This window comes from Balaenoptera acutorostrata, chromosome 1, assembly GCF_949987535.1.
Source record: "Balaenoptera acutorostrata chromosome 1, mBalAcu1.1, whole genome shotgun sequence".
NCBI lineage: Eukaryota > Metazoa > Chordata > Mammalia > Artiodactyla > Balaenopteridae > Balaenoptera > Balaenoptera acutorostrata.
In genome coordinates, this window is record NC_080064.1 from 25,668,250 (window position 1) to 25,684,748 (window position 16,499).

The window sequence follows — 16,499 nt, forward strand, 5'->3', positions numbered from 1 at the left end:
ACATTTCTCCACGGGGAAATCAGACTTGCTGTTGCATGGAAAGGGAGCTACCTGCTGCTTCCGATCTGAAAGACTTCCAGAAATTGTCACCTTACCTGTGGCTCTGTGCCAAATTGCTTTGGAAACAGGAAAGAGCATTGCAGATCCACTGAGGTCGATTTCCTCATTGTCCCAAGCAAGGTGTTGGGTTTATTCAGGTTTGGGGGCTGGAGTATAGATTATGTTGCCTATGGTCAGCTGCTTTCCTGGATGTCACTCCAAGTCCTTCCTGAACTGTTTCCTCTGTCCGTCCACTCAAAATTGTCCTACAGTTGGAAAATTGCCTAAGCTGCTCAGGAGGGCCAAGCAGAGTAAAAAAGTAAGGACCACCCAGGAGGTGGCAAGACATTGGAAGCAAAGCAGTGTTTTTGGTGATCTTTACCAGGTGACCTATGCCTGCCCATCTGGAAATGCCATTGGCACATGGGTTATAAACTGTTCTTGCTTTTTCCCCACAGGCCAAGATGACTGGAATGGGACCAGGCCATCGCTGAAGGCCCCTCCAGCTAGGCCGGTGAAGGGAGCATACAGAGAGCACCCATATGGACGTTATTAAAAACAAACATGAGGGGAAAATATCAGTTATGAGCAAAGTTGTTACTGATTTCTTGTATCTCCCAGGATTCCTGTTGCTTTACCCACAACAGACAAGTAATTGTCTAAGTGTTTTTCTTCGTGGTCCCCTTCTTCTCCCCCACCTTACTCCATTCTTAACTCTGCATTCTGGCTTCTGTATGTAGTATTTTAAAATGAGTTAAAATAGATTTAGGAATATCGAATTAATTTTTTAAGTGTGTAGATGCTTTTTTTCTTTGTTGTTTAAATATAAACAGAAATGTACCTTTTCTAATAAAACAAGTTGAGTAAAAAAAAAAACCACAAACCTGTTAGTTTCAAAAGTGACATTGCTTGCTTAAAGGTTCTGAAGTTAAGGCTTGTTAACTTTCTCTTAGTTTTGACTTGAGGCATCCCGTAAAGTTGTAGTTGCAGAATCCCAAACTAGGCTACATTTCAAAATTCAGGGCTGTTTAAGATTTAAAATCACAAACGTTAACGGCAGTAGGTGCCACCATGTAAAAGTGAGCTCAGACGTCTCTAAAAACGTTTCCTTTAAAAGCACATGGCGGTTGAATCTTAAGGTTAAATTTTAATACGAAAGATCCTCATGAATTAAATAGTTGATGCAATTTTTAACGTTAATTGATTTAAAAACAACAACAGCAAAATTAGGTTCGTAAAACTGACTTTTTCATTATGTGGGTTTTGAAATCTAGCCCCAGACATACAGTGTTGAGAGATACTTAGTGGGAAGTAGGTTTCGAAGAGGTTGATTTGGGGAGAGGGGCTGGCCACTTGAATTTGATGCAGAGCTTTTTAGTCACGAACAACCTTTCAGTAATAGTACGAATAATTAACATTTCAGTATTTTAAAAGGCAAAGTGTTTTGTCCATCTGAGATTCTGCACTCCATGAAAAGCTCACTTGGACACTGGGGCCAAAAGCTGATGATTTTCTTAAGTTGACGGTTGTCAATATTGAACTGTTACCAAGGTAGTTAGTCAAGTATGTCTCAACACTAGCATGATATAAAAAGGGACACTGCAGCTGAATGAAAAAGGAATCAAAATCCACTTTGTACATAAGTTAAAGTCCTAATTGGATTTGTACCGTCCTCCCATTTTGTTCTTGGAAGATTAAATGCTACATGTGTAAGTCTGCCTAAATAGGTAGCTTAAACTTATGTCAAAATGTCTGCAGCAGTTTGTCAATAAAGTTTAGTCCTTTTTTAATCAAAGTAAATGTGATGAATTGTCATTTTTTTGGGTGGACAATAAAATAGTTTTCTCTTTCAAATAAACTTAAATTAACTCTAAAGTTAATGGGCTTGTTAAAAGTGGGAGACATTCTTAAAAGTGGTGGTGGGGGATTTTATTTTAAGTTTACCAAAAAAAAGTTTATGAGTTGTTAAGTTTTAGTTTAAAAATAACCAAAGCTTTTTCACCCCCTGGAAGTTGTTGAAAGCAGTTTTACCCAATCCTTATCACAAGCTCTAATATTTGGAGAGAAAAATCCAACTAAGTTGAAACTTGGATTGGTTTCCATACGTAGGCCTCAGTACTTAAAGTTCCAGCCATCCTAGTTTGCACCTTCTGTAGAGCCCGTAGGTGGCCCTAAGAGTGACACCAAATAATCTCTGTGAGCTTGGAAAGGGATAGCACTTGCCTTTAGATAATGACAATTCAGCAAACCCTGGGTGCCCTTAAGGGTTTCCCTTCCAATCCCAGAAATGCTGTTAATAAATCAACTGGACTGGGGCAGGATCTGGCATGATAGCCTGGCTCTGAACCTCCCTCCTGAGAGACCAAGAGAGGAAATGATGGAATTGGCTGACCCTGTTTCCACTACTCTACATTAATTCTCAGGGTTCTCATGCCTTCCCTAAGGGAGCCACCTAAACTGCTCGGGGGTGAAAAATCCTCTTGTATGAAGTGCCAAGCTGCCTGCAGCAGTGCATGATGGACATTTTTTTTTCTTTTTAAAACACACCAACAAAAAAATGTATTTGTAGATTGTGATAAAGTGTAAATAACTGAATTTTCAACCATGGTTTGAAGTCAGCTTTCAGGGCATTATGTCTTGTTTTGATGAAAAGAGATCACTCTATACCCCCCTTTTTAAAGGAAAATTATCGCAAGAGAATCAGGATGTGTAAAGCTAACATGCATCGCAAAAAACCAAAGGTAACCTAAATGTCTGATTTTAATAGCACATATTTCTCTTTTACATAAACTGTGACAGCAACTTGCATAAACAATTCTTTAGCTGTTAATTTTAATGTTAAAACTTTGCAAAACTTGTTTAATAAAAATAGCTGTAAAAAGAAAAACCATATGCTGCCGCATAAATTAGCCATAACTCTTAATAATCCTGCCCATCACAAGTGAACTGTAATGTAACCTGGGCACAAAGTCTGACATCTTAAATGACACATTGTAAAATTTCAATGACTGTAGTTTAGACCTGCTGCTCCCCAAAGTAAAGCTTTCTGCTCAGCTATTTTAAAATGTACAAGGATGTGAGCCCCTATAGGTCCCCGTATTGATATTCACAATGAAATGTTAGTTAAAATTTCTTTAAAGTTGCATGTTTCTCTCCTGTAATGTGTAAACTGCATGCAGGATCTCTATCTTTTATTTTGTATGTCTTTAGAACTTCCTCTTTAAAAGACTTATCTTTTACTTCTCCATTTTCAGGTGATTGAAAACTCCTGAGGCATTTCTTGGAGTAGAATGGGTAGTGAAGACCCATGTCAGGTATGTTAAGGTGGCTTTCTATTAAGGATATTGGACTTTTATCCTAACTAAAACAGTTTTGCCAGGTGGTAGCCTGGGAGGTAATCAGTGGGCAAATCTTGCTTGTATGTAATTTGTACCATATTTACAACATGACCATGCTTTTACGTTGGTTTACAGTCCATGTTGAATTTACTTGTAATGACCAGACTGTCAGCTTAACATCTTTTGACTCCCACTATATTTTGTCAATAACCTGATAAGGTGGTGTTTCATTTGGAGTTCATTGGTTATAAGCAACAAAGTGACTGGCTCATGTAAATGAATTTACATTTATTGGATTTATTGGAAGGATATTAGGGGTCCACAGATTTAATGTGAAGGCTAGAAAATCTGGCTTGGGAACCAGAGTGGCTACAGCGAACTGGGACAGCAGTGGTAGACCACAGGAGTGGTTTTAAAGCTGGGATTAGCTCCTTGGACACTACTGCTGGAATAAGTACACTCTTAGCCATGTTTGGTTTCAAGGTTCAAGTTCTAGGGAGGCAAAGTGTCAGACTGGATTAGCTTGAGTCACATGCCCATACTTTACCAGTATGCAGTAAGAAAAAACTAATTCCTCAAAAGGAAGTCAGGGTGTTATTAGGAAAGAGAAATAGATACTGAGCAGCCAAAGGACAGTTATTCAGTAATAACCATATTTTACAGAAGTAACTGAGACTTAATGAGGGTAAGTGACTTCCCAGGGTCACATAATTAGTGTGGGTAGTAATCAAGCCCAAGTTTATGTGTTGCCAGAACCTAACATCTTACCTCTCATACTATACCACTTTCAATCTAAGAAAGGGGTATTTCTCACACAGAAGAGACCCCTGGTTAGAGACATTGTGGTGGAGTAGAAAGGACATGGAACCTGAGAAACCTGGAGTTCAATCTATGAGCTCTCTTTTGTTTGGTGACCTAAAACACATCACTTATTTCCACACCTGAGAAGGAAGACAGGGATAAGGTACACTTTACAGTGGTTGGCAAACTGAAGGAGTTCAAATATATATAAGGCCAACCAATTCCGTGCCCTATACATAGTAAATATTAGTGTTCTTTCCCTAAAAAAGTTTAACTCCCTGGTTGGGTAGCTGGGGGCTCTGACAACTGAGTGAGCCTTCCTATTGATTTTTCCTCTGCCCCTGAGTAAGTTGTTAGGGTTATGAGGGCACTGAGGAGAAAGGATCCAACTAGGTAGGCCAAAGATATTGTGTCCTTTGACAGTGAAATTTGCCTTCTTGGAGATCATTTCTTCCAAACCCGCCTCTCGGCCAGGAGCCTCTGCGATACGGAGGCTTTAAGGAGGGCCATGTGTACTGAGCATGGTTCTGTGCATCCAGAAGTCCTAAGTTTGATACTGGTCACATGAATGGTTAGGACATTTTAGGGGAAAGTCCCTGAATGCAGAGAATTTAGTCTCAACTCTTCCTAAGGTAGTCTTAAGAGCAGAATTTTGGGGAAACTTCTTTCTTCATTTGGCCTGTAATTTGTGCTTGGAAAGGCAGGTTCCATTGTTGGCAGACCCAGGCCTGCCAGTGGTCTGCCTATTCTGGGTATGCAGTTTCAGTTCCAGTGTTTTCTATCACTACCTGTGAACTTTATTACATCTATAAGTTTTAGAGCCAGGGAAGACTGGGGACCTGTCCTGGCTCTGCCTCATCATAGCCCTTGTCTTTGTTTTAACAACCAAAAAAAAAACCCTTACCCCCTGTCTCATTTCTTTTTTTTTTTTTTTTCTTAAGCATAGTGAACTTTTTTTTTTTTTTCGCTGTGTCACACGACTTGCAGGATCCTAGTTCCCCAACCAGGGATTGAACCTGGGCCACGGCTGTGAAAGCACCGAGTCCCAACCACTGGACCACCAGGGAATTCCCTGTGTCTTATTTCTTTTTTTGATTTGAATTTTATTTTAGTTATTATTTTTTTTTATATATAACAGGTCTGTGTCTCATTTCTTTATCATTAAATGGAGTTGATAATAATAGCTAACATGTATCACTATGTGCATCATAATATCCTAAGCAGTTAATAAAAAACTATCTCATTTGGTCCTCTCTACCTTTTTCTTTTTTAATTGAGATAAAATTCACATAACATAAAATTTACCATTTTAATCATTTTAAAATGCACAGTTCAGTGGTTATTAGAATATTCACAGTGCTGTATGAGCATTATCACTATTTAATTCCAGAAAATTTCCATTACCCCAAAAGAATCTCACACGTGTTAGCAGTCACTCCCAATTTCCCCTCTCTCCCACTAAGCTACTTTCTGTTTCTATGGATTTCCCTATTCTGGACATTTCATATAAATGGAATCATATTATATGTGCTTTTTGTGATTGGCTTCTTTGACTTTGCATAATGTTTTCAAGGTTCATGCATGTTATAGTACATATCAGTACTTCATAGAGTGATAGGAAACAATATTACTTCCCAAAGCAGCCCATTTCATTTAAGACAGCTCCAAATATTAGAAGTTTTCCCTCATTTTGAATGAGTCACTCTAGTAGCTTATACTGATTCTATTTTGGACTTCTGAAGGGATTCCTATCATGTATTTGAAGATCATTTTCACTCATGTTTCTTTCCCAGCTCTAAAAGTTATTTGTTAGACTTGTTAGATCTGATTTTCAAGAAAAACTAGAAATTTGGATTTTATATACTGCCGGTTGTTTAATGTTTGCTTAGATTTGTGTCAGTCCCTGTAAAACATATGCTGCAAGCCAAGTTCTGCCCATCACCTGCCAGTTGCAGCTTCTGGTTAGCTTCTGTTAATACAGATTAAAAGGTATATTAGGATTATTGAGATATAATTCATATACCAAACTATTCACTCATTTAAAGTGTACAATTCGGTGGTTTTCAGTATATACAAGAGTTGTACAGTCATCAACACAATCAATTTTAGAACGTCTTTCTCACCCCAAAAAAGAAATCCCGTGCCCATTAAGCCATTTCCCCACAATCAGCTTATCCTTTCTAGCTCTAAGCAACCATTAATCCACGTTCTGTCTCTATCAACTTGTCTATTCTGGACACTTCATAAAGTGGAATTATACAACATATAATCTTTTATGACTGGTTTCTTTCACTTAGCATAACGTTTTCAAGCCTCATCCGTGTTGTAGCATGTTGTCAGTACTTCCTTTTATTGTCAAATACTATTTCATTATATGCATATACCACATTTTATTTATCCATTTACCACTTTTTGGCTAATATGAATAATGCTTCTATGAACATTCATGTACAGGTTTTTGTGTGGACATATGTTTTCAATTTCTTGGATGTATACCTAGGAGAGGAATTGCTAGGTCATATGGTAACTCTTTGTTTAACTTTTTGAGGAGCTGCCCATCTGTTTTACACAGAGACTGCACCATTCCTACCAGCAATGTGTGAGGTTTCTAATTTCTCCACATCCTTACCAACACTTGCTATTTTCTTTTTGTTTATTACAGCTAGCCTGCTGGGTGTGAATTGGTATCTCATTGTGGTTTTGATTTGCATTTCCCTAACGAATAATGTCGTTGAGCATCTTTTCATGTACTTATCCACCATTTTGTTTATCTTCTTTAGAGAAATGTTTATTTAAATCTTCTGTCAATTTTTAAATTGGACCATTTGTCTTTTTATTATTGAATTGTAAGTTCATTATATAGTTGGATGATGGACCCTTATCATATATGAGATTTGCAAGTATTTTCTCCTATTCTGTGAGTTCTCTTTTTATTTTCTTTGAAACACAGAAGTTTTTCATTTTGATGAAGTCCAATTTATCTGTTATTTTCTTTCATTGCTTGTGCTTTTGGTGTCGTAGGTAAGAAGCCATTGTCTCATTCATGGTCCTGAAATTTTATACCTTTTTCCTTCCAAGAGTTTTATAGTTTTAATTCTTACATTTAGGTCTGTGATCCATTTTGTGTTAATTTTTGTATATGGAATGAGGTGGGGGGGTTCATATTCGTTTGCATGTGGATATCCAGTTGTCTCAGCACCATTTATTGAAAAGACTGCTCTTTCCCCATTGAATGATCTTGGCATCCTGGTTGGAAATCAATTGACCATAGAGGTATAGGTCTATTCCCCTTTGAAGTAGGTATTACTTAAAGTGATTAATATAATTTTTGGCATATAGTAGCTACTCAATAATAAATAATAGCTGATTGGACTATTTTGGCATCATTAAGAGCTAGTAAGTGGTGGGGCTAGGATTTGATCCCAGGTATGGGTGACCCCAAATCATGTCTGTAATACTGCAGGCTGCTAAAGTGGAAATGAGGCTGTTCTAGCTGCCATGCCTGGCCATATGTAATTCTCCAGAGGCTCAGAGGCTGAGGCCCCACATGCCCTCCCCCCACCATCAGCCTCCCTTGCTCCTCCCCCCATCTCCCTCCAGGGTTTCCAGGGTACTCTTATAGATGACACTTGCTGCTAAGGGAACTCTCTCACCCTTCCTTACCTAGGGATATGACAGTATTCAGATAGCCTTAGGGTTTGTCCACTCTTGCTTTCTCTCCCACCACTTCCCACCTCCTGTCCCAGGCTAAGAATGTAGGTGAAGATGCATCAGCAACTGCTAGGGCTTTCTGGCCACCAAGGATGAAGCAGACTCAGACTGTGTTTTGTTTCAGGAACAGCAGCCTGAGAGTTAGGACCCATAAGGCTTCTTGCCTACACACGTGCAGAGTGCTCCCGAACCAAGTGAACTAAGGGGATAAAGGTAGTGATGGTGGATATTTTGCTCAGATATTTGAAGCTTAAATAATCCCTCCCTGGCCTCAAATCTCTGAGGCTGTATGTCGCCCAAAGATCATTTGAGTTAGAATGCATAAGGCAGCACGTGGGCTCCCTTTTTCTTGATATGTTCTCGTGCTTTGTGTTAGCCTATACAGGCTGCTGTTAGCTGGCAGAGTTACTATTAAGTAGTCATTTTAATTTTCCCTCATTTTATTACTTTTCTGTCTATTCCCATTAATTGGTCTTGACCTCATTTTTTTATTTATTTATTTATATTTATTTTTGGCTGTGTTGGGTCTTCGTTTCTGTGCGAGGGCCTTCTCCAGTTGCAGCAAGCGGGGGCCACTCTTCATCGCGGTGCGCGGGCCTCTTCACTATCGCGGGCTCTCTTGTTGTGGAGCACAAGCTCCAGACGCGCAGGCTCAGCAGTTGTGGCTCACGGGCCTAGTTGCTCCGCAGCATGTGGGATCTTCCCAGACCAGGGCTCGAACCCTTGTCCCCTGCATTGGCAGGCAGATTCTCAACAGCTGCGCCACCAGGGAAGCCCCTCATTTTTTTAAAAGGAGAAAGTGATGTAGAGAAAATAGGCAGCTTTACCTGGCTAAGGGAGAAGAAAATTTAATTTGAATGTCTACTGTGTCTCTGTTTTTGTAAATGAGGCAGTTGTTACTAGGAGAGGTGAAGTAATTTACCACAGTTGCATTGCAAGTTGTGGAGGAGGTCCACATCAGCATTTTTGTGTACCAAAGCCCATTCTTTATGCTGAAAGCATGCTGCTTCTATAAGGTGAACACCATATTTCATTGACACTGAGGCCATGTATTATAAGATGCATCATTAAATACTGCAAAGAAATAAAAAATACTGCCAGTTAAACTGACACAGTGGTTTGTTTTCATATAAGTGTAACATGCGTCCTGATTTCAGAAATGTTAAAATCTGAAAAAAGGTTACTTAGCTACTATTGCATTTTTGTCAATTCTAACATTTATTCTTTACTGTGTACCATGCACTATCTTCTCTACCTGTAAAGTAGCTATTATTATCCCACTTTTACACAGTTTAACACACATTTTTACATAGTGTAACTAGTTTTGGAACCTTAGGTGGGTTTTCCCCTCCAAGTCTCAGTTTCATCGTCTATAAAATTGGAGGATAATATCATTTATTTTATAACGTTGTGAAGATTGGGTGAATTAATGCATGTAAAACATTCAACATGACATGTAATAAGCACCCAGTCAGTACATGTTAGCTATAAACAGAGGCTAGGAGAGTAAGTTAGTGCCGATTTTGAAAAGCTAAATTTTAGTCAAGGGATTTGGACACTATTCTAAAGCTTAGGGAGCTATTTTAAGGCCTTAAGTAGGGGAGTGACTTGAACACACTCGTGTTTGCCCTTGTGCTGGCGAGTTGGGGAAGTAAGGGAAGCAGAAGGGAATCATCTTCCATAAAGTGCACCACTCCTTTGTGGGAGAGCAAAGGAGGTGTTCTCCCCTCCCCATGCCTGACTTCTGCTCCCTCTTACCTAAAAGCCTCTTGGTTCTTACGTTTTTCAGAAAGAATAACCTTCTCTCCTCTCAGATATTTGGGCTCTTTGAGGGTGGGATGTTAGACCTTCACCACATGTTGAGGGCATCATCCTGTATCCTATCCCTTTCACCCACCCTATGAATTAGAGAGCAAAACTCTGTGAGTCTCCACTGATGGAAACTTCACTCTTAAGGAATTATTAAGCAAGGCTTTGCTTCACCACTTTTAAGTCTTGAATGAATGAAGTCTCTGCCTCCATTTTAAGCTCTTAATTCTGTACTAACTCTCCGGGGAGTATCATATTGCAGCATCCCATGGAATTCTCACAACTCTGTGAAGTGAGGATTATCCTGGGAAACTGACATGCACAGGTTAGGATGACCACAGGGTCCAAGAACTAGAGTTCAGACCCTAGTCTTTCTGCTACTACTTGGCTGCCTCCTGGTCTTTCCTCTGTACCTACAGTGGCCACCAGAAGATCAGCTTACACTGAAAGTAGTTCCCGGCTTTGATATACAGGATGCGTGGTGCCCCTAGCTTGGTTTCCAGATTCCTGAAGTTAAAAGAAGTGGATCCTTCTCTGCCCTCCCTTTTTCTCTCTCTCTGGACCCTCATGTACCTCTTGCTCTCTGGATTAATTGTCATTGCATGTTTAAAGCTAGCAAGTATCTGATGAATATTTAATAGCCTTGAGCAGACAGGCTGCATGCAGTTGTCTGAGACAGCAGCTGCTGGGGGGAAGGGGAGGAAGCACAGTGCACTGCCTAACTGTGCATTCTTTTGTTCCCTGGCCTAAGCCCTTGGGAGCAAAGACCTATGGTGGGCACTGCACCCTAGTCCTATTGTGGCCTGATAGCTCCCCTGGGCTCCCAGTGAGGCTGCATTCAAGCAGTAGACCAAACCCTTTTGTTTGAGGTAATGAGCAGATATGTTCACTGACCTCTAAAAATCAATTTTCTAACCCCCAGGCTGGAGGTCTTCTGCTCAATAGCCTGTTATGGCTCTGGGGCTGAGGATGTGGAAGAGAACACTAGCTCTCTCTTCCAAAAGGAGGGAGCCTTGTATCTGAAAGGGATTTGAATTTCATAACCGTGCTGCTGGAGGTTAGTTTCTTGACATGCCTTGACTACAAATCCAGCAGCTTCTCAGCAGTAGGTGTACTTCTCCCTCCTAGCCTAAGCTGTGCTGGTTGTCTTTGGCTGCATCTCAGGCAGCAGTGGGCAGGTAGGAGTTCTCAGACAGGTACACAAGGTGTCACAGTGCTTCCCCCCACTAGACCAGGGAACTTTTTGCTTCAAGGAGGCCTTGTCATTTCCAGGTCAGATTGGGAGAGGTTGTGGGGACTCCTGAAGAAAGACGGCGCGTTTGACATGTTTCCAGGCAGAGTGTGAGGTACAGCCAGGCTGTCAGCCCAGATTAATCACCGAAGTAGAACACATTGCTGGAAAATCGGGGACTGTCTACGTTCTTAATACTGCATTAAGATGCCTGAATTAGCTCTTCCCTTGTCAACCTTGGGAGCCTACCTTGGCCCACCTCAGGATAGCCAGTCTCTTCACCAGGCACATAAGGAATTTGAGATGGAAGAGTTTGGGTTTAGATACAGAGCTAATTTTTCTCTGCTTTCCTCTGGCTCCTGCAGCCTTCGTGCTTCCTACTTACGGCCCAGATTTAGGTATAAAATTGGGTGCTCCCCATCTCTCAGCCTTTCCAGGGTTGGAATGTAGGAAACAAGCTCTGCATCTGCCTTTGAGAAATAGAAATACCTTGTGCTCTGATACGATTCTTCATAAGCTTCTCTCCAGAGAGCAGTATGAATGACCCCTTTCATTCCGTTTTTTTAAAAATACATTCACTATTATAAATTGGAACATCTGTGTGCTAGGCAATGGAGAGTCAGTGGCAAGTGAACAAGGTAAAATTGGTCCCTGACCTCATGGAGCTTATAGTGTATTTGGGGACACAGACACTAAACGTATTCATCTCATAAATAGCATAAATCATCTCAGTTGTGATACATGCTGTGAAAGAAAGGAACGGGTGCTATGAGGGTATACAACAGGAGCTAACCTAGCTCTCGGGTTTTCCTTGAAGAAATGATGTTTAAGCTGACATCTAAAGGCAGAGTTAACTAAGCAGAGAGTTTGGGAGATGGTTTGGGGAAAGGCATGAAAACACATTCTAGGCAGAGTGTAGGACTGAGGCAGGTTCAAGGTGAGGTGGAAATCTGGGCCTTACGCTGTGGTCATCACTGAAGACCACTGAATTCCAGTAGTGAGGGGTGACGCAATTAGATTTCTGCTTTTTAAGCTTCACTTGCTCCTGAGTGGAGAATGGGTTATGGGGACCTATGAGGAAAGACATGAGAAAGACCTACACTGGAGAAATGAATGGATTCAAGAACTTCAGAGATAGAATGATTGATTAGATGTGGGAGAAGAGGGACGTACTAATGAGGGCCCCCAAGTTACCGGCTTGAAAAACTGGGGCATTTTTTTTTTTTAAGATGAAGAGCACAGCTACAGGCTTTGGCATAAGATTAGGGCTCTGACCTGTGCCCCAGGCTTAGGATGTGTCTCTCCTGTGGATAACGCTGAGAACTGGGGGCTAGGAAGAACCCCTCATAAGGCCAGAAGAGGTGGACCCCTGAGCCTAGGATTGAGGTACTAATAATAGCTACGAGAAGATTCCTGTTCCCCATTCCCTTTCTTCCAAAAGATTTAAAGCTCTTTGTTAATCGTTATCTTTTTCACATCTCTGAGAGAGCAGAGATGATTTTCCCCTTTATATAGCTGGAGGCCCCAAAGCTTGTATAGTTAAAGGCCCCGAAGATCTAGTTGATTCTGCCCCGGATCACTCAGCTCAGGCATGGCCAAGGATGGGAGGTGTGAGGTGTGAGTCTCCATTTTCATTGCCTGACTGATAGCAAAAAGAGAGCTCATAGGCTGTGGACTTCTGTTTTCTACCCACCTGTGTACCTAAAAACCTTGTCCTGAATGCAGCAAACGGGGGTTGTGCTGTGGGGTGGGGAGGTTGTGAGGGAGGCAAACCAGCCAAATGGGAGGCTGGGAAGCCCCCGATACAGCAACTTCACGCTTCTTAATTTTCTGCCTATGTCTTTGCAGCATCACAGGACTCCCGGAAACCAGGAGAACCGCCTGCTGTGTCAAGGCTGGCCTGAGGGCATTTGCTGAGCACAGAGAGACCCAGGAGAGGAGATCAACAGTCTTTTCCCACCCACCTCTTGATCTGTCTGATTTACCCACAGAAAGCCACCCAGAATCCCCTAAGAGTCCCTAGGCCCAGAATGGAGTCCTTAGGGCTACAGGGGGCTGTGATGCTAACAGTTAAACCTGCTCAGGACTTTAAAGAATTGAAGGGGACTAACAGTATCCTCAGCATGGCCTCCTAGATGTGAATAAACTGGCAACTCTTACTGTGTCATTCCCAGTTTGCCTGCTTCCCCTTAGTCTCCAGCAGCACTGGCTGGAACACCCTACCACCACCACCTGTTTCCCACCTGCCACACATGCGTTGTGGATGCCAGCCTTGAACACTTGCAGAGGGCTCCCAGAGAGTGGCTGGTCACCAACTCTGTAACAGGCTGAGGAAAGCCAAGTGAGAAGTTTCGGGTACTTCAGGCAAGTTATTTAACCTCGGAGCCTGTTTTTCTCTTCATTGTTGATTACTAACGTCCAAAAATCTCCTGAAGGATAGGGTAGGGCTTTTCCCACTTCACCTCTGGACTACATCCCTTCCCCAGCAAACATCTGGCACTGAGGAGCTCAATAAAGGTTCAGTCAAGTGATGAAGAGTCCCACTCCGGTAGCTTTTATCAGCTTTGGGAGAGAGCCAAAGGAGGTCCCCTGTCTAACTCCCACTCTCTATCCAGCTATGTTGGGCTAGCCATTTATCCTAACATTTTCTCTTAAAGGATTGGAAAGTCAGTGTTTCCTAGACTTCTGGTTTCCTGTGGCCAATGCCATAGGCTGGTTTTACACTGAGCACCCAGAGAGGTTAGGGACCTCTCAAGTACTACACTCTTCCTTCAATGCCTCCTGGTTATTTATCCTAACAAGGGAACCAGGGGAAGGGCTGAGTTTGGAGAGACCTATCCAGACTGTGCCTGAGGCATTCTAATGAGCTTTGGATTCTGTTCTTAGTAGTAAAGGGACCTTGAAATCAGTTGTTGTTTGGGGAAGTTGTTTAACCTCTAAGCCCATTTTTATCTTCATTATTGATTAAAATATATAATAGCTAATAATTTATTGAATGCTTAGTTGTACCAGGCACTATGTCAAGCATTTATATGTGCTATTTGACTTAATCCTCCAATCCACTATACTCATTTTACAGATGAGGAAACAGAGGCTCAAAGAGGATAAATAACTTGCCTAAGGTTAAAGAAAGGTGCTATCAGACTCCATAGCCCCTGCTTTTGACCTGTTTGTACCTCTTACAGCCACAAGTACTTTGAAACAGTAAAGCATTGTGTTTCAGAGATTTATTTAGGGTGACAAACCATCCAGGTTTTACATGACTGAGAAGATTCCTGGGATGTTGAACTTCAGTCCTAAAACCAGGAAAGTCCCAGGCAAACTGAGATGAGTTTGTCAGTCTGTGTTTGCACTGAGACTCTCAGTCCAGAGTTGGCCACTGAGGCTTCATTTTCCCTGACTTCTTAGTCACCTACTCCTCATCTTGTGGCCAGTTTCTTTAGCATTTGAGGACCTGCTTCAGTCCAGCAGGCAGGAGAGGAATTTAGGGGGGGGGCAGTTAGGGAATCAGATTGCATCCTGGTCATGGAAAAATGGAGGTGCAGAACCTGGGTCACTATTTGAGAAGCCAGCGCTAGATTCTAGGCAGCCTTACCTTCAACCCCCAGATGGAGGATATCTACTTGGGAGCCATGGAATTACAGGAAAGTCCACAAGGGCCAAAGCTAAACATCTAGATTCAAATCCTAGCTCCTCACTTATGTGTACTTTTCTGGGCCTGTTTACTCTGTAAAAGTAGGATAATCATCCCAATCCACTGAATGGGATCTGAGAAGCAACTGAAATGTGTGTGAAATACTTCACACACAGTCTATGCATAATACTGCTCAATACTTAGGTGTCCTTCCTCCTCTTTTCCGGCTTGTGTTTCTTACCCAGCCCTGTCACCTGTCAAGTCTATCACATACTCCCTCCTCCCATTACCACTTGCAGCCGTAGGGATTTTCCTTTGAGACCCCTGACCTAGTGGGCCTGGCCCACCCACCCAGCTGCCCTGCAAGTCAGTCACCTCGCCTGCAAGCGGAGAAGGGATGACGTCACCTTTCCCCCCTCCCCCATCCAAAGCCTCTGGACTGTTTTGAGCCATAAATATTTTAGCTGGGCCTCTCTCTGGCTGTTGCCAGGGTGATGGACTCTCAGGGGACTGGGGTGGGAGTGTGGAGGCGGGGCTCGGCAGCCTGGGGCCTAGAAGCAGAGCTGGCCCTTGAGGGGCGGGTTTGAAGTCTGGCCAAGAGCCAGCGCTTGCCGCAGCAATTCTGAAGGCTGTTGCTCTGTCTGCCTGCCATCCCTTTCCTGGGCCCCTCAGAGCCGTTCTTACTGCTTTCCAGGCCCAGCTCTACCCTTGAGTGCCACTTGATCTTGGGTTAATTGCTAAATATCTCTGGGCCTTGATTTTAACATCTGTAACAGAAAAGTCCCTGTTTAAATCACTGTAAGTGGGGAAGGTAAGGTAAAGGAGGTTTTGTAAAAATCCGATGAAACAAGTTTGGTTAGTAAGTCATGATTGGAGAAGCTAGGTCCCACAGCCCTTTCTGATAGACTTGCATGCTGGGGTCCCAGGGCAATGTAGATGCCACTCTAAAGGCTCATAGTCAGATATGGCACTGCCTCCCATTCTCCCCGCCCCCCATTCCTCATGCTGTAGCCCCAGCTCCTTTTCTGAAGTTCCCAGGCCTGGCTAGACGACCTGGCCTGGCCCAGGGTGTTCTAAGGAGTTTGGCCCTTATGAGTAGAGTTGATGAAAGCCTTTTTTGATTAAGATACAGAAACTCAGGCCCCCAAACTGGATCTGGCCCTCACTCTCTTCTATCCCCCCATCCTAGAGCTCTTCAATCTGAATAGCTGCTGAACTCTAGCTTGCAGCAGCATGCCCACTCCTCTCCTTGGGATGGGTCTAAGAAACAAAAGAGGGCCAGAGAGGGGGCGCCTGGATCCATTCCCTACCCCTACCATCGAGAAGCTCTGGATTGGGTCCAGAATTCCACATCCCCTGCCTAGCCCTGCCCACCAGTTTTCCTGTGGAGCTGGGAGCTGTGCTTCCTTTGTGTCGAGCTCCCTCTGGTGGCGTAGTTGTGCATTGCACAAAATAATACCTCAAGCGAGACTAAATTGCAGGCCGCCCTGAGAGATGGGATTGTTTGCTCTATACCAAAAAGAATCCTCGACCCCAACTCCTGATGACAGCCATTCCATTTCCTATGTGGGATAACGCTGCTATATGTTTGCTTCTCTAGGTCATTAATCCTCACAACAATTCAATGACATGAGAATTACCCTAATTTTACAGATGAAACAGGATTAGAGAGGTGAAATCAAATCCAAACTCTTCACTCTATGTAGCCTGTAGCATTCAAGATCCTCAAGTGATAGGAACTTAACCTGTTTTTCCAGCCCCATATTCCATTTTCCCAAGCCAAAATGACTTACTCTTCTGGAACATAGCTTGCCTCTGGACCTTTACTCATGCTGTTTTCTCTATCTTCATTGCCCCCACCCCCACCCAGTACATTACATACCAAAATCCATACATTTTTGAAAAACTAAAGAAATGCAGCATTTTCTCAAGCTTG

The 16,499-nt window shown here is 42.5% G+C and overlaps 1 protein-coding gene across 2 annotated transcripts in view; it reads left to right on the top strand.

Moving 5' to 3' along the window:
- Positions 1-13,088, top strand: part of KHDRBS1 (KH RNA binding domain containing, signal transduction associated 1) — a 35,505-nt gene extending 22,417 nt beyond the window's left edge. Inside the window, exons 9-11 of one of the 2 annotated variants that reach the window (XM_057546471.1) lie at positions 498-690; positions 3,294-3,353; positions 12,778-13,088. In XM_057546471.1, coding sequence (XP_057402454.1) covers positions 498-595 — 98 coding nt within the window. In that variant the 3' untranslated portion in view covers positions 596-690; positions 3,294-3,353; positions 12,778-13,088. Of the gene's footprint in view, positions 1-497; positions 2,781-3,293; positions 3,354-12,777 lie in introns of both variants that reach the window. The other variant, XM_007170592.3, reaches the window with a different exon arrangement.
- Positions 13,089-16,499: the final 3,411 nt, after the last annotated feature.